General features: G+C 43.4%; 1 protein-coding gene across 1 annotated transcript in view; it reads right to left on the reverse strand.

The window, feature by feature from the left end:
• Positions 1-1,705: 1,705 nt before the first annotated feature.
• The window catches only part of DNMBP (dynamin binding protein), a 129,653-nt gene continuing 110,949 nt past the window's right edge, over positions 1,706-20,409 (reverse strand). The window contains exons 10-17 of the mRNA XM_004459196.4: positions 19,986-20,116; positions 18,993-19,097; positions 10,196-10,324; positions 8,943-9,275; positions 7,878-8,057; positions 6,944-7,142; positions 4,381-4,928; positions 1,706-3,411 (exon numbers count right to left, since the gene is read on the reverse strand). Coding sequence (XP_004459253.1) covers positions 3,226-3,411; positions 4,381-4,928; positions 6,944-7,142; positions 7,878-8,057; positions 8,943-9,275; positions 10,196-10,324; positions 18,993-19,097; positions 19,986-20,116 — 1,811 coding nt within the window. The 3' untranslated portion in view covers positions 1,706-3,225. The remainder of the gene's footprint in view (positions 3,412-4,380; positions 4,929-6,943; positions 7,143-7,877; positions 8,058-8,942; positions 9,276-10,195; positions 10,325-18,992; positions 19,098-19,985; positions 20,117-20,409) is intronic.

Below are 20,409 nucleotides of genomic sequence, written 5' to 3' on the forward strand. Positions count from 1 at the left end.
GGGAGACCAGAAACCTGCATTTTACAGATGATGGTACAGATTCTGACCATTGCTCAGTTCTCCTAGGATTCCTGGATAAAAACAAACAGAAAAGGTACTTCCAGGCAGGCCCATTAACAGGGAGGAAAATAGGAGGAAAAAAACAGCAAGCAAACTGGATTTGGAAGTTTCCTTCCATAACATTTCTTCTGTTGCATCTGAAACATCTGATACCCTCTCCTTTCTTGGTTTCTGTAGCTCCTACTTTTCCTTCAGGAGAAAGTCCCATTTTTAAAAAGTTGCCAATAGGTGCTTCTCAAAGTTTAATGTATACACAAATCCCCTGGAAATCTTGTTAAAAATGCAGATTTTGATTCAAAGTTCAGGGTGGGGCCTCAGATTCTGCATTTCCCAGCTCCCAGGTCAAGGTGATGCTGCTGGCCTGAAGACCACCTCTTAAGGACCAAGGGCCTAGACGACCTTGAAACAGTGTTCACCTCATTCTTGCCAGTGAGTCCATCATTTCTTCAGTTCTACTCTCTAGGCATATTTCTCTTTCTTTCCTTAGCAATCTTATGCACCAAATCAGATAACTGACTTTTTCCCTGAATAATTAGATTTATTTATTTATTGCCATTTGTCTGTTCTCCCTCCAAACCATCCTTCAGGATAGCTATCCTACAATAAGCAATCCCCATAAGAACCTCCAGTTTCTTATTACCTGACTCTTCAAATCTAAATTCCTTAATTGGGGCCTAAAGCTCTCCAATTTATCATTTAATATGTGTCAGGTATATATTAAAGAGCTCTCCATCTATTAATTATTTCTTCCTTACAACAACCCTGTGAGTTGGACAGTACTATCCCTACTTTAGAAGAGGAAGCTAAAGCATCAGTTAGGTAAGTAGAAAAAATCACAAAGGCCCTTAAGTGTCTGAAGACAGTCTGGCTCCAGAACAAGGTAGAAAGAAAGACTATGAGCTAGAGAGCCTGCAGGCCCAGGTTTAAATCCAGGATGTCGAAAACTTAAGGCAGGATCTGGACAAGCCACAGTCTCTTTGGGCCCTATTTTCCTACTCCATAAAATGAAAGAGGTGAACTGGATGGTGTCGAAGTTTCTTTCCCCTAGGGTTTACCTATTTAATCACATGTTCTCTATTTCTTAACAATTTCAGACCAATCGCTCTACTGTCACCCACTTTTTTCAATGTCCCCTCTGCCACTGCTCCTGCTACTTCTCCCCCTCCCACGCCAACCTCGCCCGAGCTGCTACCTGTGTGTTATTTAATTTCTAGTGCATCCGTCTACACGTTAGTAATATGACGAAAATACTTACCTCTTAGGAACACCAGCTTAGTTTCCAAATCTTCTGTTCTGTGAGGATTTTATAATACAAAATGGCTTAAAGAGACAATTGCCTGCAGTGTGGTTATCTTTTAAGTGTACAGTGATTTTGTTGAAATTCTATTTGACAAAATGAAATGACTTTTCTTTTTTGAGGGACCAGGGATTGAACCTGGGACCTCGTACCTGGGAAGCAGGTGCTCAACCACCGAGCTACATCTGCTCGCCCACACAAAATGACTTTTCAACCCGCATTTCTTCAGTCAGCCTCTCCTATTCCCCTGGAATGTGGGTATCACTGACTTGTCAAGCAGGTGCCCTTGGAAACCTGGGGGAAATGTTCAGGGGAAACACAGAGGGAAATCAAGAAAAAATACTCATGCCCAATAGAAATGCTTTTATTTATAAAACAACTACTTAAATATAAACATCTCTAAATATAAACACTATTCGTAAGATTCTCTTGCATTAACACCTTCTGACCATGAAACAGAGACCCTGAGGATGAGGAGTCCACGGGTGTCTCCTGATTCATCAGGACTTTAAGGCCAAATGTACGCCTGGAGGAGCAGGAGCTGCAAGGCTGCTCTGCTCTTAATTCCCTTTCTTAAAAGGCAAAATTTTTTAGCATCCTGTTCCAAGGTAGGCTTCAGGTCTGGGTAAGACCTTAAGAATAAACACCCTCCTACAGAAATTTAGGGAGAAGTTCTTAGTGAAAGGGTTCGCAAATATCTTCCTGAGACCGGTGGGAGGTACTCAGGCACTTAACAATCTGTTTGGCTTAGACTATCGTATCTGAAGAAAGGAGGTTAGTGGTGAAACATAAAATGCTTATTTCTAAGTCTAAGATAAGCTACTTCTGGGGCTGCTTATCCTAATTTGAATACGACACATGTTTTTTGTCTTCTCCATCTTGGGTGTAAGTGTGCTTGAAGAAGAAAGGCACCCGATATTCCACCTTGCTGGAATGGTTTTAGTTCATTGCAGAACTAAAACTTTGCTCATGTTCTTCTAAGAAAATGTATCAGTTATTGAGTCACAGGGGGAGAGAGGGTCATGAGACATTATCATACTCAGACTGTGTAAAGTAGAGAAGAATGTCAAAAAGATAAACGTGTACCTAACAAGGGAAGAGATGCTTCTATAGAAAGGGTCGTAGGAAAAAGAGACCAAAATACTTCTTAAAAGAAAGAGGGCAGCTGAATTGTGCCTAGTCAATTTGGGAATGCAGTGAAATAAATAAGGAAAAGACTACAGATGTTAGTATTTTAGGAACTTTTAGAAATTAGAGGCAGGTGTGTGTGTGTGTGTGTAAATGTGTGCTGGGATACCAGAGGTGTCCCCAAACCTTTGAAGCACAAGGTTGGTATAATACAATCCTTTGGTACAAACTCCTTGTCATATGCAGAGGCATAGCCTGAAAGGGCTCTCAGGCTAAGGCAAAGCTCCTACAACCAAAACTCTTCTCTTAATCCAAGCCAGGTTTTGGCCAGTTGATCGTGGAGCATGTGGCTACCCCAAGCACAGGATGGTGCAGCAACCAAAGCCAACCTTGCCTACTGCTATATATAGCACAGCTGCCAGCATACACAGGACACTGGTCTTCTGATGGGAAATTTCTCATTTCCATAGGCCGACCCCAGGACTTGCCTCTCTTCTCACGGCCACTGAATCATCTGTAAGACCTACGGCCCATTTAAAATTCTAGAAGTTCTAGAGCACATCAAGGTTTACAACCCAATTGGGACGAACAAGACTTATCTGTGCTCCACCATGCCATGGTTAAGCAATGCAGCCAGGGCCTGCGTCGCAGGAGCGGGTGCCCTCTCCTCAGTGGGCCACCAGAACCCTTCAGCGGACTGAAAGTGAAGGCAGCAAGGTTGAGTGGGCAGCAAGACAGGCTCAGGTGTACTCAGTTTTGCAGATATAATTGGATGGCACATAGCCCTTCTTTCCGTTAACTTCAGCTAACCACCATTCTGTATTTCCTGTAACATCTTTAAACTCAAGGATCCTGAGTCTCTGATTGGCAGACACACTCAGCTCATTTGGGTTTCGTGCCTTAAACGTATAGACGGCAAAATAGACCTGTGTGAGGGAGAGAAAGCGAATTAGGAAATGGGAAACTGCTTGGAGCAACGTGGTCCAACAGAACTTTCGGTGATGATGGGGAGATCCTCTGTGTGCATGATTCCACATGGCAGCCCCTAATCATATGTGGCAATTGAGCACCTGAAAGGTGTCTGGGCTGTGGATAGTACCAGAATCACCAGAGAGAAACCGGCATGATTAGGCATATCTTTGGGACTGAGAAATGTGGTGTGGAAAGTCTGAGAGGAGAAACGAGTGTAAACACTGGTCTTACAAAACCCAGACCTTGGCAGAGGCAAACACCTCTACAAGTCATGAATAACCAAGTCTCCCAGTGAAGTCAACTCCTGCTGAAGATGAGCTCAGAGACAAATCTTATAAAGCACACTAGGAAACACTGCTGTAAGGGGGAGCAAATCCAGCAAACAGGTGAGTTCACAGCTGAGGAACTATCGATAGTAGGGCTATCTCAACGTGGCTTTAAAATATGTAGGTTTATAATGTTCAAGATAATAAAGGCCATATTCAAATCCCTAAGATGAGAATAATTATAAAAAGAAAAGGAAAAACAGAAACAGAACCAAATGCAAATTCTAGAAATGAAAATAGTTATTTGAATAAAAACCTAAATAGATGGATTAAACAATAGACTACACAACTGAAGAATTAATGAACTGGGAGAGTGGAAAACGTTTTCATTGTAACACCTTTCAAATGTCCAGTGACAAAAGGGTTCCAGAAATAGCCTGTGAAGTGTCAGCCACAGAAGGAGGCTCAGATGGTCCTAGTCCTACATTTGCTCTCAGAGCAGGGAGTTTCCTAGTGGGTTTTCTAAGAGTTGTCTGTGAGCTCATCTGCCAATCACCTCCTGGGCCCTGGGCAGGCCTGTGACACGCCCACTGCTGGAACAGCATGCCCTGCGCCACTGCCACCTGCTCCACCATGGCAAACCAGGCGGGCACATACCTGGTTGCCTTCTGCCTCTCTGCTCTCAGGCTCTTCATTTTTGCCTTCCAAAGACTGGGTTGTTCTTGCACATCCCTTTATGGGGTCTTTATCTTGTCCATTTTGCCCGGGTAGGGAGTAGCCAACCATTTCAGGATGCCTGGAGCAGCGGTGGCTTCTTGGGGTGGTAGCGGGTTGGGTAATATCCCTGGCTGCATCCACAGGGTCCCGCGGCCTGGGCTGGAAGGTGGAGTCTGTGTCTGAAAGGCACCTGGTAGGGCTACTCTCTGAATGACCCAAGGTTAAAGATGCACTGAGATTTCCTTGGTCAAATTCCTTCAATGGAGAGGCATCTTGAGGATGTTTCTGGCAAGGCCCTGGGGTAAAGGACACAGCCATGCCACTAGGGTTGAAGGTCAAGGTGCTGTTGCTATTCTGTCGTAGGACTCTGGGAGAGGAGCTGCTGTGCTCTGACTCAGTGGAAGAGTGGCTGCCAACAGAGACATCAGAGTGGCTGCGGCGAGGGTTATAGGGCTTCAGGAAGGAGCTATACACGAAGCCTTTGGTGACTATGGGAAGGAAACAGAAACAGTAAGCGCTTTTAGTGAAAGGAGGGGTGGAGGGTGTGGGGAAACAAAAAAAAACCGTAGTTTAAGAGCTAGGTCAATAATTGAGAGTCCCAAAATAAGATGCCTAGTGACAGCAGATTTAAACAATTCAATCCCAGGATACAACACAGGTGGGCAGAGACTAAAACCCGTGGCTACCTGCCAGTTCATTCTTGGTGCAACCTCACAGCAGATGAGTGATAAAGGAGGCCTTATGGAAAATCCAGGCAGCAATAAAAAATGACTGCATGTTTGAGAATGGGCATTTAAAGAAAACGTATGAGGCTGTCTAGACCATAGAAACAGAGGCAAGGGGACGCCTGAACTATGGGTTCAAATACTTCAAGTGTAAAGAGAAGACCTTAAGGACCATCCTCATCTGGACAGACCCTCAGTCAGCCCTTCACACCCTCTTTCCAATCCATGACCCCTGGGTCTCTACCTCTGGTTAGGAAGCACTGGGGAAATACTGTGAGAATATAAGTTGTTTACGTTGGTCAGAATACACACATAGCACACACAGGAGCGGCACAATTCACCTTCCTAAATTGCCCATGAGGATGACAGCGGGGACCCTCAGCTAAAACTTTTAAGCGTAAATTAGGTATTGAGATCCACTAAGAAAGAACTTATCTGCCAAGGTAGGGGGCCCAGAGTGTATAACCTCTAAGAGATGTTATTTCTAGTACCCCCCAAAAAATGCTGACACACAGTAGGCCCTCAATAAAAATCTAATGAATGAATGAAGGAGCCTCGAGGGCAGGTGGGGAAGGGAGAGGGTCCAACAGCAGATGCTAATAGTGCAGGCTTCTTGTTATCACTTCAGTTATGAGAACCGAGTGGAGAAAAACCCCTGAGGACGGAGCAGCTTCCTGAGCAGCTTGGAACTTTACGGGGAGTTCGTGTGTCTGGACACATCATGCCTCTCACCTGTCTTTCCCACTTCTAATCTCTATGATACTGCATGAGAAAAAGTGGGAGGAAGAGGAAAAATTCACAAAATACTTTTAAAGAAACCAAGAAATGCTTTTAAAGAAGCCCAGAAATTGAAATTTTCACTTCTGGGTGATTGTACATAGATGTTTATTACATAGGGCCACAAATCCTCCCTAAAACCCTTATAGCCAGGGAGCGGATGTAGCTCGAGTGGCTGAACACCTGCTTCCCAGGTACGAGATCCTTGGTTGGATCCCTGACACCTCCTAAAAACAAACAAACAAACAAAAACCCTTAGAGCCCAATGTGTTTTGGAATTCAGACACTTTGGATTTTGGAAAGGCGATCAAGCACAAACACTATGCATTTCATAAACCCCTAGTAGGGTTGAGTCAGCTCCCCATAATCAAATACGTGAATATTTCTTTAGCAAAAAATATTACTATTCAGCTAAAAGGGTAAATAAAGACTATATACAGCCTCACTTTTCTTTGTTTGGGTTTTGCCAATAAATGAGTTCAGATTAGGTCAGGTTTTGGCTAATGAGTTCTCAAAAAAAAAACAACTTTGTTTTTCAGAGCTTTTGGATTTTGGAATTGAGGGAAAAGGATTATGTTTCAGTATGAAAGCTGTGAGCTGTTTTTCAGGCCAATCCCTAAATAACCAAGAGGTACAATAAAATTGTTATGGGGAATAATCTCAAAAACTAAACAAACAAAAACCCACCGTAGAACCCTTTCGTACAGATTTTAAATTCACACACAAGACAAGAAGGAGTATTATATAAATTGGAAGAGGGAAGCTTATTTTTTGGTTTACTCAGAAGGGGAGACGCTGCTGGAGTCTGTAAAAACAAAAACAAAATTAAAAACAACTTTTGTTTCGGTAATGGCTTTGGCATAACACTCCCTAGCGATGGCTAGAACTGTTAAGTTTATTTTTCCCCTTAATCAAAGACTCTCATGTTTTCTTCTGGCCTAGACAGGATCCAGGTACAACTCGAATCACTTTTACAGTCACTTGATGTCTCTCATTCTTACCTCCATTGTCAATCAGCCAGCGGTTCTGACTGCCCATGGGGTCTTTTTTTTTAATCACACCCACGAGGTCACCCTCCAAAAGTGAGACATCCAGGTCTTGAGCAGCATTGACGTTCCGTTCCGCCTGGAAGAGTTTTTCCGGGGGGTACCTTGCCAGGAGGGAGGCCCGCAGTTCTTCTGACTGCAGCATGTAACTCGGCTGAGAAGCAATCCAAGAGATGCCATTAACCAAAACCCAGCCTGGCCATTATCCCAGCAGCCCTGTCCACCCCAGCACAAGGCAGAGCCGCGGAAACCAGGGCACGGGCAATCCTCTCCTGGCCACAGCTGCCAGGTGCCTTTCTGGTTACACAGGTGGGTGTGGCAAGGCAGAAATCATAACCTCAAGCATTGTTTTGGTGCCTTCGTGGCTATCAAGAAAATGGACTTTGAGCTTTATGTTATCTTGTGACAAAGAGGTGGTGATTAAAGTGACACCAGAAGAATCAAAATACCTAATACTAGGTCTACGTCCATTTTGCTATAGACCCTAAATACTGAGACTTTTCCCACCTGACCTCCCCATCTATAAAAACAAATAATATTGATGAAAACATGAAATATAAAGGTGATAATAAATTTGAATCTCCTTTTTATGGGGCAAAAATATTATAAGCAAATTCAAATCAGCAGTTTTTTCAGAGTATGACCCCATATAACTAGTATACCTTACTCTACTTTTATAAGGTATCAAACCTTTTTCAATGCATGATCACTGAATCCTCATAATTACCCTATGATGTAGGTACAATTATTGTCTGTGTTTCACAGATGAAGAAATGAAGGCACAGAAGTTGTGCGTGTCAGTACCGGGATCTGAACCCAGGTGATCTGGCTCGAGTTCACACCACTAGCCCCTAAGCCGCACCATCTTTCTCCAGGAGCTCAGACTCACCAGGCCCAGGAGAGGCTTTCGAGTGGACTGGCGCTCCATAGTCTTCCTCTCAAACGGCTTCTTGGCAGCTGGAAGAGACTCTGGGAAGAAGGTGAAAACCTGGAGTTGCTGCAGAACTCTGCTGTGCTCTTCATGGAAGATGGCAATAAGGTTTCCCTCTCTGCCGGCCACTTTAAGTAACTGGAGTGCATTGGAAGAGCAGAGATAAAGGAAAGAAGAGAAAATGGATTAAAGCTCCCTGGGACTGACAAACTCTCACTAAAACCAACTGGAAGCCAAGTTTGGCTGCAGTTCACTCTGAGCAAGCTCCTGACATGAAGGCATGAGCACTGCTGCTCTGTGAACGGGCCAACCTGGCCGGCTCTTCTGAGCACTGTTTCAGATGGAATGAGAGATGCTTAAAAGCCACAGGTTTCATGGCACCATCAAGGAATCAAGAATTCTAATTCTCTTTTTATTATTTTATTTTATTTATTTCTCTCTCTTTCCTCCCCCATTCCCCCATGGTCTGCTCTTTGTGTCCATTTGCTGTGTGTTCTTCTGTGTCTGCCCATATTCTCATTAGGTGGCTCCGTGAACAGATCCCAGGACCTTCTGGAGTGGGAGAGGTGATTATTCTCTTGCGCCACCTCAACTCCCTGTTCTGCTACTTCTTATTTTCTCTCCTCTGTGTCTCTTGTTGTGTCATCTTGCTGTGCCAGCTCTCCGTGTCGGCTGGCACTTTTGCGCAGGGCAGCTTTCCCACGGTGGGCAACATTCCCACACAGAGCAGCACTCCTGCATGGGGCAGCAGACCCACAAGGGCTGGCACTCCACGTGGGCCAGCTTGCCCTCACCAGGAGGCCCTGGGTATCGAACCTTGGGCCTCCTATATGGTAGATGGGAGCCCAATTGGTTGAGCCGTATCTGTTTCCCAAGAATTCTAATTCTTGATGGTTCTGACCTAGTGCCAGATTTGACTCATCTAGTTTCACTCATTCCTCAAACAACCCAATGGCGTAGCCCCATAAAAATGCCAGGAGAACTTCAGACACTACTTTTTCTTAGAAGAAGCAAGGGACTCACTGAAAGCAGTGGCTTTAACTGCTCCAGGGCCTGCTGCACAAAGTCGCAGTGGGCTTCGGCGTAGCCGTGGATGCAGTTGCTGAAGAGGCCCTGGGCGTACTGCTGGAACTTGGGCAGCTCGTCCAGCAGCTGAGCATTCAGGGCCTCATAGTTGTTCCGGGCAGACTGCAGCTCCTCCAGAGTCTTCTTGTCCTTCAACTTCTCTGCCCGTTCTGTACAGTTGTAGAAGTCCAGAAGCTTGTCGAAGCGTTTCTGCACCAGCTTGTGGGGTCCTGTGAACATGCTCAGTAGCTGAGTTAAGGGAGAGATGACAAGCCGCTCAGTCCTCTCTTTCTGTAGGGAAGAGAAAGGCAAGTTGTTCAGTTGCTCAGTATCCCACCTTTAATATTTTCCAGAATATTCCTAAGGCTGATTTTGTTATGTCCTGCTTTGCTTATAACTCTCTTTGATTTCTTCCAACAATCCTCACACACCAGAGTTTACAAAATATGCTAATTCCATCCCATCTTATCTCCTTAGTTGATAACAAATACTAAAGTACTCACATTAAAAATGCTTTTTGCATGAAAAACCAGATATGACAGTCTGTCCACGTCACTTAGGTGTATGTGTCAATAGAGCTTGAATTTAATGTTTGGGTTTGCTATATAAATAAGGGGTAGAATAACTTTTATATAAACAAAACGCCTTTCTAATTATAACTACTTAGTAATATCTGTTTTCACTTTACAAAGGGTTTTTCTCTTTTGATTCTTCCTACAGAGAGAAATAATGAGGGTGGGGCTGTTGAACACAGAAAAAACATAAATAGGTACTTGGAAAATTCTTTTTGATAAAATGCTGTGACGATACATATAGTCTCCTTAAGTAGTCAGATCTCCTTCAGCCTCATGCCATCCAGGTCACTAAGAAGCTACCAAATCCTACCCATTCTTTCTACTCAGGATGAAACAATGTTCCTATCCCATATAAATCCACTTAGAATTTCCCAAGCGATTTGGCCTTTATAAAGTAGTTTGTACCATTTAAGACCTCCTTGATTCTTTTGAATACATACAGATCCTACTTACACCTTCAACTAGTTGAAACTCATGTTCTGAATGTAAAACACTGATTTCAAAAGGATTATCTAAAGGATACTAGTACTCCTGACACATGGAGCATTCTGTGTGGAATTCACTTTTTCAGGAGCTGGATGTTAAAGCAACCCCAGGAATAGGGAGGACCAACCTGTGAAAAGCAAAGTCACTTACAAAATTTGTGAAGAGCTGATCAGTGATGTAGCGATGCACCTTCTCGAACTGCTCCAGCTCTCTATTTCCCTTCTCCACGCACACGTCCCACATGCTCACAGCAGCCACCACCTTCACGCATGCCGATTCCTAGAAACAAACCCAGTTAAGAGCAAATCAAGCTTTTAGCTCCATCATTCATCTTATATAGCTGTCTGGGACAAAAGAGTTGAACAATTTACACTTTTTTCTCTCATCTAAATATTTTAGCTTTCACATGAGCGTACTCACAAACTATCACTTACAGAGCACAGAGAAAACCCATGTTCCTAAATGTGAGGGTTTCTTAATTCACCAAAAAGGGAATGATCAAATTAGAAACGAGCAAAGATTATGGCAATGAATAATCAGCTGTCCTCCTTTGAGTCTGAATTCATGCTGTCACCTCCTTAGTGACACCTGCCCGACTACCCTATTGACGGTCATGATCCTGCTTCCCCAGGATGACACCCCAGCTTCTCTTGCCTTGCTCCTATTTTTTCCTGTCTGATATACAATACAATTTACTATGTGTTTGTTGCCACTATTTCCCCCAAAGCTCTGGTAAAATGCAAGTTCCATGTAGGCAGGGAGTTCTGTCTGCTGTTTGCTGGTATCATTATCACTTACTGAATGAAAGAATAAATGGGGAATGGGGGAGCAGATGTAGCTCAGTGGTTGAGCACCTGCCTCCCATGTACAAGGTCCTGGGTTCAATCCCTGGAACCTCCTTGGAAAAAAGAAAAAAAAGAATAAATGAGTGAGTACACAGTCACTCCTCCTGATTAATCAGAACTGCTTCTGAACCCCAGGCTGGTTTTCTTTAGCTACTTGGTACAAGGATGGGCTTTTGCCTCCCTTAGCTTAAACTTAGGAAATATGTTGACATTAGCCCAAATAAAACCTAAATGTATTAAAAATTGCAGTAGGATGTGAATGGTTAAATGAAGTCCCAAAGCAAAAAATACTAATGCCTCCACATCAGGATGGCTATGTAAGACATCAATGGAAATGTGTCCTCTCAGAAACCACTAACAGGGCAAATCCCACTTGCTTGGAACTCTGGAGGATGATAGACTAGAGAAAGACTCCACAAATGCTGAATCAAAGAAGAATAAGAGAAAACCCACAAAAAAAGACAGTAAGGGGAGCTGGTATAGCTCAGCAGTTGAGTGTTGGCTTCCCATATATGAGGCTCAGGTTCAATCCCTGGCCCCAGAACCTCCAAAAATTAATTATTAACTAAATTAAAATTACCATTAAACAAAAACAAAATTAAATTAAATTTTAAAAAGAAGGTAAGAAGTCTGTGACTTAGACCTGCCAGTTCAGATCCTCCCCCTCCCTTGGAACTGCATGGCTTAAGAGTCATGCAGCCACTCACAGCAACAACTTAGAACTCCAGGCACATTCAAACAGGAGACCCAAGGCCACAGAGACTCTGGGGGGGGCCCAAGTGGTCAGCGAGTGCGAGCATACAAAAGGGCCCTCAGGAAACAAAGGAGATCTGTGGAGATACTGTTGGCAAGCAGTGCCATCTATCCTAGCCTCTGATTACAGGAGTGTCTCAACGAAAAAAAAAAACACAAATTTTTGAACACTGACCCCACCTGGCTCCCTGGGGCAGGATACACCTACGTGGAAGTAACTGGAGGCAGAAAAGCTGAAAAACTGCTCTAAGACGGGGAAGGCCCAAGCAATGAAAATTGTAACAAAAAGGGGACACTGAGCATGGGGGAGCAGCAGGGCAAATCAGAGCCACTGGGGAGGAAAATCTGCCTAAAAATAAACAGAACAGCCCAGGATTCTCAGAGAATGGACGAAAGGACACCTTCTCCTGAAGGGGAAACAACTGCACATAAAAAGGCAATCTTAAGAGCTGCACTGCAGGGAAGCGGACTTGGCCCAATGAATACGGTGTTCACCTACCACATGGAAAGTCCGTGGTTCAAATCCTGGGCCTCCTTTTTTTAAATTTTTTTTTTATTGACTTTGTAATAATATTACATTAAAAATATATATATATGTGAGGTCCCATTCAACCCCACCCCCCCACCCCCCCCTCTCCCCCCCCAACAACACTCGTTCCCATCATCATGACACATCCATTGGATTTGGTAAGTACATCTTTGGGCACCTCTGCACCTCATAGACAATGGTCCACATCATGGCCCATACTCTCCTCCATTCCATCCAGTGGGCCCTGTGAGGATTTACAATGTCCGGTGATTACCTCTGAGGCACCATCCAGGGCAGCTCCATGTCCCAAAGACGCCTTCACCTCTCATCTCTTCCTGCCTTTCCCCATACCCATCGTCCACCATGTCCACTTTTCCCAATCCAATGCCACCTCTTCTATGTGGACATTGGATTGGTTGTGTCCATTGCACCTCTATGTCAAGAGGAGGCTCAGATTCCACATGGATGCTGGATGCAATCCTCCCATTTTCAGTTGTAATCACTCTAGGCTCAATGGTGTGGTGATTGTCCTTCTTCAACTCCATCTTAGCTGAGTGTGGTAAGTCCAATAAATCAGATTGTAGGTGCTGGAGTCTGCTGAGGCTCAGGACCTGGCTATCACATTGTCAGTCCAGAGATTCAAATCCCCTAAATATATCTTAAACCCCAACATTAACTGCACCTCCAGCACATTAGCATGAAAGTCTTATGAAGGGAGATCCCATCTGAGTCCAGATTCATCACACATAAACACCATTTCCAAAGAGGGGCCATCTGCCCTGGTAGTTAACCCCATCGGCCATGACCATAACTCTCATGGGTCTCTTTAGCCTTCAAAGGAACCAATATCTGGGGGTTGTATCTGCTTTATCTGTCTCTCTGACTCTGTTCAGTTGTGCATGAGGGCAATCCTTCTGCCAGCCTCCAGACTCTTTTTTAGAAACTCGTAGCCATATAAACTCATTTCTCCTTTCCATTTCCCCCTTACTTTAGGTCAAACAGCATTTTAAAGTCATGTTATTTTATGTAGACATGGATATTCTGCTGATCCGCATTGAACCTTCCGTATAAGGTCCTTTTCCAGTTGCATCATCAGTTGGTAGTTGATAGTGGTCCCTCGTTGCCAGGGAGGCTCATCCCCGGGTGTCATGTCCCACGCTGGAGGGAAGGCATTGCATTTACATGCTGAGTTTGGCTTCGAGACTGGCCACATTTGAGTAACATGAAGGCTGACAGGAGGAAATTCCCAGGCACAATGTTGCTCTAGGCCTTGTTCTTATTTTAGGTTTATCAGCTCACAAGCATAGTCATTAGCATCAGGGGCTCACTGTTGAACCCTCACTCCCTCCCGGTCCCCGCCGCTGTACCTGGGAGACTGTCGCTGCTCCCCTAGGGACCACGACAGAGCACCACTGGCCAGGAACCCAGTACCCCCCCTGCTGTGGTTTTTAATTGTTGCCACTATGAGTATATCCAATCATTACCATGCACCCTGGACATATGTTCTGTACAGCTCCCTGTCAGCCATATATCACCTGTCATTGGTATCCCATACCAGTATCCCTCCATTGCCATTGTTGAAACACTCTGTGATCCAGAACTCCCCGTAATTTGAAGCCCAATATAATGTCATGGTCCCTTACTAGGGAATGGCATATAGTGATGGGTTTAAAGGATAGATAAAGAACTTGGATAAAGTTAGATAAAGAACTTAGATAAAGAATGTTGATTTGAAAAAATTCCACATCCTATCCTTTCCCCCCCCCCCCCTAATTATTCAGCATTTCTTCACAGGAGTCCTAGACCACAGCAATGCATATATATAATATACAGCACTCCCACACATCCACCAGAAAACCTTTTCCCTTCCACAGTGATACTCTTACGCCCTATTCATATCATATTTACTTAAGGTGATGTACAGAGTCTGAGATATTAGCTTTCTAACAAGGTAACATCTGTGCTTACATTATGGTGCGTACTTTAGGATACACAGTTCTTTACATTTTTAGTTATCCTATGTTTTACATTATGATTTACATTATCAGTCTGTCATCTCCTATATGTTATGGTGTAATATTACATGTTTTATATCCATCCTTGTGTACTCTCAAGAAACTCCTCTCTTGCCCCCCATTTACTTTGGTTCCACATATTTAACGTCCATTTTCCCTTCCACCTTGGTGCCCACAGTGACAGCCAACCTCCATTTCCTGAGGAGCCACTTCCAGAGATAGATGGAATAGTGTTCAGGGCCTAACTTGCTCAACTGCCCCAATGTCCTGGGCCTCCTTGACCCGTGTGGAGCTGGCCCATGCAGTGCTGATGTGCACAAGGAGTGCCGTGCCATGCAGGGGTGTCCCCCGTGTAGTGGAGCCCCATGCACAAGGAGTGCGCCCCGTAAGGAGAGCCGCCAGTACTAAAGAAAGTGCAGCCTGAACAGGAATGGTGCCGCCCACTCGGAGAGCTGACACAAGATGACGCAACAAAAAGAAACTCAGATTCCCAGTGCCGCTGACAAGGTGCCTCTGATAAGGATAGAAGCAGTCACAGAACAATGCAGGATTGGTCAGAGAGAGCAGACAACTGGTGGGAGTGGGAGGGGGAAGAGAAGAGAAATAAAAAAATAAATAAATCTTTAAAAATAAATAAAAAAATAAATCTTAAAAAAAAAAAAGAGTCGCACTGCACAACCAGGGCAAGAAACAGGTATGAGAGATCTGAGAAGAGGTCAACAGTTAAACGCTGCTCTAAAGCTGCTCTAAAGGTTCAATATAAGCTGGATCAAACATTGAAGAGTCATAACACACAGCCAATCTACAGTAAAACCCGAGGCAAGAGGGAGAAGCTGACCTTTGGAGTTAACACATCAAAATAATCACACGTCCCGACAACAGCCAAAAAAAAGCGTGCTAAGAAACAGGAAGCTATGGCTCATTCACAGGAACGAATTAAAACTTCAGGGAAGCAGACTTGGCCCAGTGGTTAGGGCGTCCACCTACCACATGGGAGGTCCGTGGTTCAAACCCCAGGCCTCCCTGACCTGTGTGGAGCTGGTCCATGCGCAGTGCTGATGCGCACAAGGAGTGCCGCACCGCGCAGGGGTGTCCCCCGCATAGGGGAGCCACCACGTGCAAGGAGTGTGCCCTGTAAGGAGACCCACCCAGCATGAAATAAAGTGCAGCAGGTCCCACACACATGGAGAGCTGACATAACAAGATGACACACCAAAAAGAAACACAGATTCCCCGTGCCGCTGATAAGGATAGAAGTGGTCACAGAAGAACACACAGCGAATGGACACAGGGAGCAGACAACTGGGGAGGGAATAAACAAATAAATAAATCTTTAAAAATAAATAAAACTTCAGAGGAGACACTGACTGACTTTGGAACAACTAATCAGAGAATTTCAAGCAAATCCCCTTAAATCAATTCAAGGAGTTGAAGGAAAAGACGGATAAAATAAACCAAATATTGATACAGAGCTAAAGGATATTAAAAAGACAATGTGTGAACAAAAAGATTTAGAAAGTTTAAAAGGAAACATAACAGAACTTATGAGGATGAAAAATACAATAACAGATTAAAAATAACACTAGCGGGTAAGTGGATGTGGCTCAAGTGACAGAGCTTCCGCCTACCATATGGGAGGACCTGGGTTTGATCCCTGGGGCCTCCTGGTAAAAAAAAGAAGAGAAAGCGTGCCTGGATGGCAAGCCAGTGGCCACATCATGAGCCAGTGAGCGCAAGTAAGCCAGTGCCCATGCAAGTGAGGCATGCAGCAAGATGATGATGCAACAAAAGAGAGACAAGGGGAAGAGTCAAGGGGAAGAGTCAAGGTGAAGCACAACAGAAACCAGGAACTGAGGTGGCGCAATTGACAGGGAACCTCTCTCCACATCAGAGGTCCCCAGGATCAAATCACGGTGAATCCCAGAAGAGAGAAAATGAGAAGAGAAGACAACACAGACAGCAAAAACAGCAGGGCGGGAGAGGGGAAGGGGGGGGAAATACACTAGAGGCAGGGTAGGGGTAGGGAATGGAAAGTTAATGCTCAAGTTGTACAGAGTTTCTTACTGGGCTGATCACAAGATTTTGGTAATGGGTGGTGGTTACGGCAGCACAATATTGTGAACACAATTAACAGCACTGAACAATATGCATGAATGTGGTTAAAGGGAACTTTAGGTTGTATGTTTGTTACTAGAAAAAAATTTTTCAAAAAACATAGGACTGTACAACGCAAACAGTGAACCCTATTGTAAATGATGTATAGTTAAATGTACAATTATAAAAATACTGTTTCATGAATTGTAACAAAAGTACCACTCTAATGCAAGGTGTTAATAATAGGTTAGTATATGGGAACTCTGTATTTTATGCATGACTTTTCAGTAAACCTGTATCTCCTCTAATTAAAAAAATAATAAAATAAAAATATGAAAGGGGAAAAATACACAAGAGGCATACAACAGCAGATTTGAATAGGCAGAAGAAAAAAAAATCAATGAACTAGAAGATAGAACAACTGAAATCAAACAATCAGAAGAACAGATAGAGGAAAGAATGGAAAAAACTAAGCAGAGCCTAAGGGGCTTGTACAAGAGCATAAAACGTACCAACATACACATCTAGGGTATCCCAGAAGGAGAAAAGAAGGAAAAAGGGTCAGAAAGAACATTTGAGGAAATAGCCCCAAATTCCCCAACTCTTACCAAAGACATAAATCTACATGTTCAAGAAGTATAGTGTACTCCAAACAGGGTAAACCCTAATAAAAACCATGCAAGACACTGACTAATCAAAACGTCAAATGCCCTTTTCCCTTCTCTCCATTTTGGTGGTTTTCAACCCCATAGGTTCTGTGATGCTTCCTTTCACATCTTCTAATTCTTTTTGTTCACACACTGTCTTTTCAATATCCTTTAGCTCTGTATCCACAATGAGATAACCACTCTATACCCATTAGAATGGCTACCACTGAAAAAATGAAAGAAAAAAAAAAGACAAGTGTTAGAATGTGGAGAAACAGGAACACTCGTTCATTGTTGGCAGGAATGTAAAATGGTGCAATTGCTGTGGAAACCACCTTGGCAGCTCTTCAGAAAGTTAAGTACAGAATTACCCCATGACCTGAAAATCCCAGCTCTGGGTATATGCTCAAAAGAACCAAAAGCAGGGACTTGAATAGATAGTTGCACACCAATGTTCACAGAAGCATCATTCACAACTGCCAAAAGATGGAAGCATCAACAGAATGGCTAAGCAAAATGTGGTATATTCCTATCATGGAATATTATTCAGCTGTGAAATGGAACAAAGTTCTGATCCATGTAACAATATGGGTGAACTTTGAAGACATGGGGAAGAGGATTTGGCTCAACTGACAGAGCATCTGCCTACCACATGAGAAGTCCAGGGTTCAAATCCAGGGCCTCCTGACCTGTGCGGTGAGCTGGCCCACACACAGAGCTGATGCAAGGAGTACCGTGCCATGTAGGGGTGTCCCCTGCGTAGGAGAGCCCCACGCACAAGGAGCGCTCCCCACATGGAGAGCCACCCCATGTGAATAAAGCACAGCCTGTCCAGGAGTGGCTGTGCACACACAGAGAGCTGACGCAGCAAGATGATGCAACAAAAAGAGATGACAAGAATGATGACATTGCGTTGATATATAAGATTCGAGGTAGGTATCCAATTACTCATATACATATTCATAATATAAAAACGCAAACTGAAACTATATTAACATATTTTTCTACCTAATTTTCAGACAAAGATAAAACATTTTGATAGTGTTGTGTGTTGCCAAGGCATGGAGACACCATTTCACACACTGCTGGTGGGGAGTTTTCACTGGGACAACATTTAAGAAATTTAATAGCTATCAAAATTTAGGCTACCATATGCTTTGGACCAGCACATCTAGTACTCTTGGCTTCAGATATACATGCATAGATCACGAAATGATGCATCGACAAGGATATTCCTTGGGTCACTGTTTTTAATTATTTGTAATTACAATTTATATGTTCACCAATAGTTAAAGTATGGCACGTCCATACAATTAAATACTATGCAGTTGTAAAAAAGAATGAGGTAGCTCTGTGTGTACAGGTGTGGAATGACTTCCAAGAACACTAATAAGTGCAAAATACAAGATGCTGACCTGTGTCCTTTGCTCCTTCCCCCACCACCCCTCTCCACACACACAAATATATATATATATATATATATATATATATATATATATATAGCTATCTTTGAGGGGAGAGAAGAAATCTGGGCACAGTGACTGCTCTACAGAATTGACTGGGAGCCAGGGGTAAGAGGCCTTAAATAGAGCAACTTTATAAAATTTTACTTATCCCTTTTGGTACCTTTTGAATTTATCTAAAAAAAAAACCCAAAAAAGCATAGGATCTCTTTTAAAGCAAAAGGAAGTTCCTATTGTACGGCTTCCTACTTACCGTATTCAGTATTTAATCTTCAAAATTGTTTTGATAAAATGAACAGTGAAAAGAGCTTCTTATATAATCGGACATAGGAGACAGTAAAAAAAAAAAGGTAGTGGGAAAAAAGAGGGATGAAGACTGAAAAAGGAGCACAGAATCTGGCTACTTTATAATTAATATAACAGAGCTGATCTTTTAAAATGTTTAAATAAATTGTATAAAGTCCAATAAAAAGTGTCATTGCAGAATGGTCTTATGAGCCCAGATTATTCAACGTTTAGTAAACAAGAGGCCAAATGAACAAACAGGACGAGGCAGAATTATACCATATGCAATTTTAACTAACATGATACCTTCACTCACCCGGATATGCTGGAGGTAGAGAGACAGGTCTCGGATAAAAGATTTGATCAATCTTTCTTGCATTCGGAAGTTCTTTTCTGTTTCTTCAAATGCTTCATCTTTTATCTGTTCAAAGTAAACAACCATTGTTAGCAAATTTGTGGACTCTCCCTCAATATATCTTATTGGCAAAATTATCTTCCTTAAAAACATCTTTTGTTCAAATTTTAAATCTTCAGGGGTTCTCTGACTCATATTGAATTGAATTTAAACACTTCTGTGTGGCTTTGAAAGACCTCCAAAATACCTGCAGGTCCTCCTTACCTTCAGACCTAATTCCCTACTGCTGCTGCTGTAAATCCTTGGCTCTGGTCAGGCTGCTGTCTTCTCCATTCCTGGCTCTTGACATATTTGCTGGCCCCAGTGCCCTCCCCCTTTCCCCTCTGTTTAAGGCTCAGCTTAAATCTCACACCAACATGAAGCTTCCTCTCAACAAGCTCATGTTTTTCTTAAGTACTATAGCACTTAGAGAACAAACCACAAAACCCAGCAACTGTTTATCTTCCACCATGTATTGTCCATGAATTGCCCAATGTACACACTGTAGAGCTGAATGAAGTCTGGAGACTTCAGGACTACTCTCAGCACTGTCACTAAGCTAGCTGCTTTCCAAATCACTGATTCCCTTAGACTTTAAGTTTCCTTGTTTGTAACAATCTGGTATTGAATTAGTTCTCTAATTGTCCCTCCAAATAGATTCTAAGCTCCCTAGGGCATCTAGTACCACAGTAATTACTCTGTGCTGGTGAGCTGGCTCCCTAGTCTGCCTTCACACACAGAGAGCAGCTCACCAAGGGATCAACGGAGGGCCAGGTGGTGGCCCTGTATACCCACTAACAAACACCAGAGGAAGCACGAGGAGGGAACTGTGCCAATCCACACCATGCAGGCTGCCCTGCAGAGCCCTGGAAAACTGTCAAAGATGTGCTGGGCCTTCAAGTGCAAGGAACTCACCTGAGGAGCAAAGCCAGTAAGGTGCTTCAGGTGACTGCTCACTCGGCTGGATTTCTTAATGATGGAGTGGATGTTCAGTTTGGAAATTTTCTCCATAAGGCTATCTTCATCGCCCTTACGGTACTTGAGGACTAGGAAGGGAGTCAACTTGGTGAGTCAAGGAAGCATTTTTCTAAGCATGGACATTCTACTGAGCTCTAAAATGAGACCAGAAAATCCAACTAGAGCTAGTCCTTGTGTTCAGTGAGCTTCTTCTAACTGAGGAGAAGAGACAAAATATTTACAAACAACAATTTATGGGCAGATAAAATTCTAAAAAAGAGCAAAAAGAGACTAGGCACACTGGAAAAGGGTTAAAGATGAGGAGGGAGTGGAGGTGTAAGGGAAAGAACCTAAGGTCTGCCGTCAAGGACACCTCTGAGTT

This window comes from Dasypus novemcinctus, chromosome 6 (genome assembly GCF_030445035.2).
Source record: "Dasypus novemcinctus isolate mDasNov1 chromosome 6, mDasNov1.1.hap2, whole genome shotgun sequence".
In the NCBI taxonomy this organism is placed as follows: Eukaryota; Metazoa; Chordata; class Mammalia; order Cingulata; family Dasypodidae; genus Dasypus; species Dasypus novemcinctus.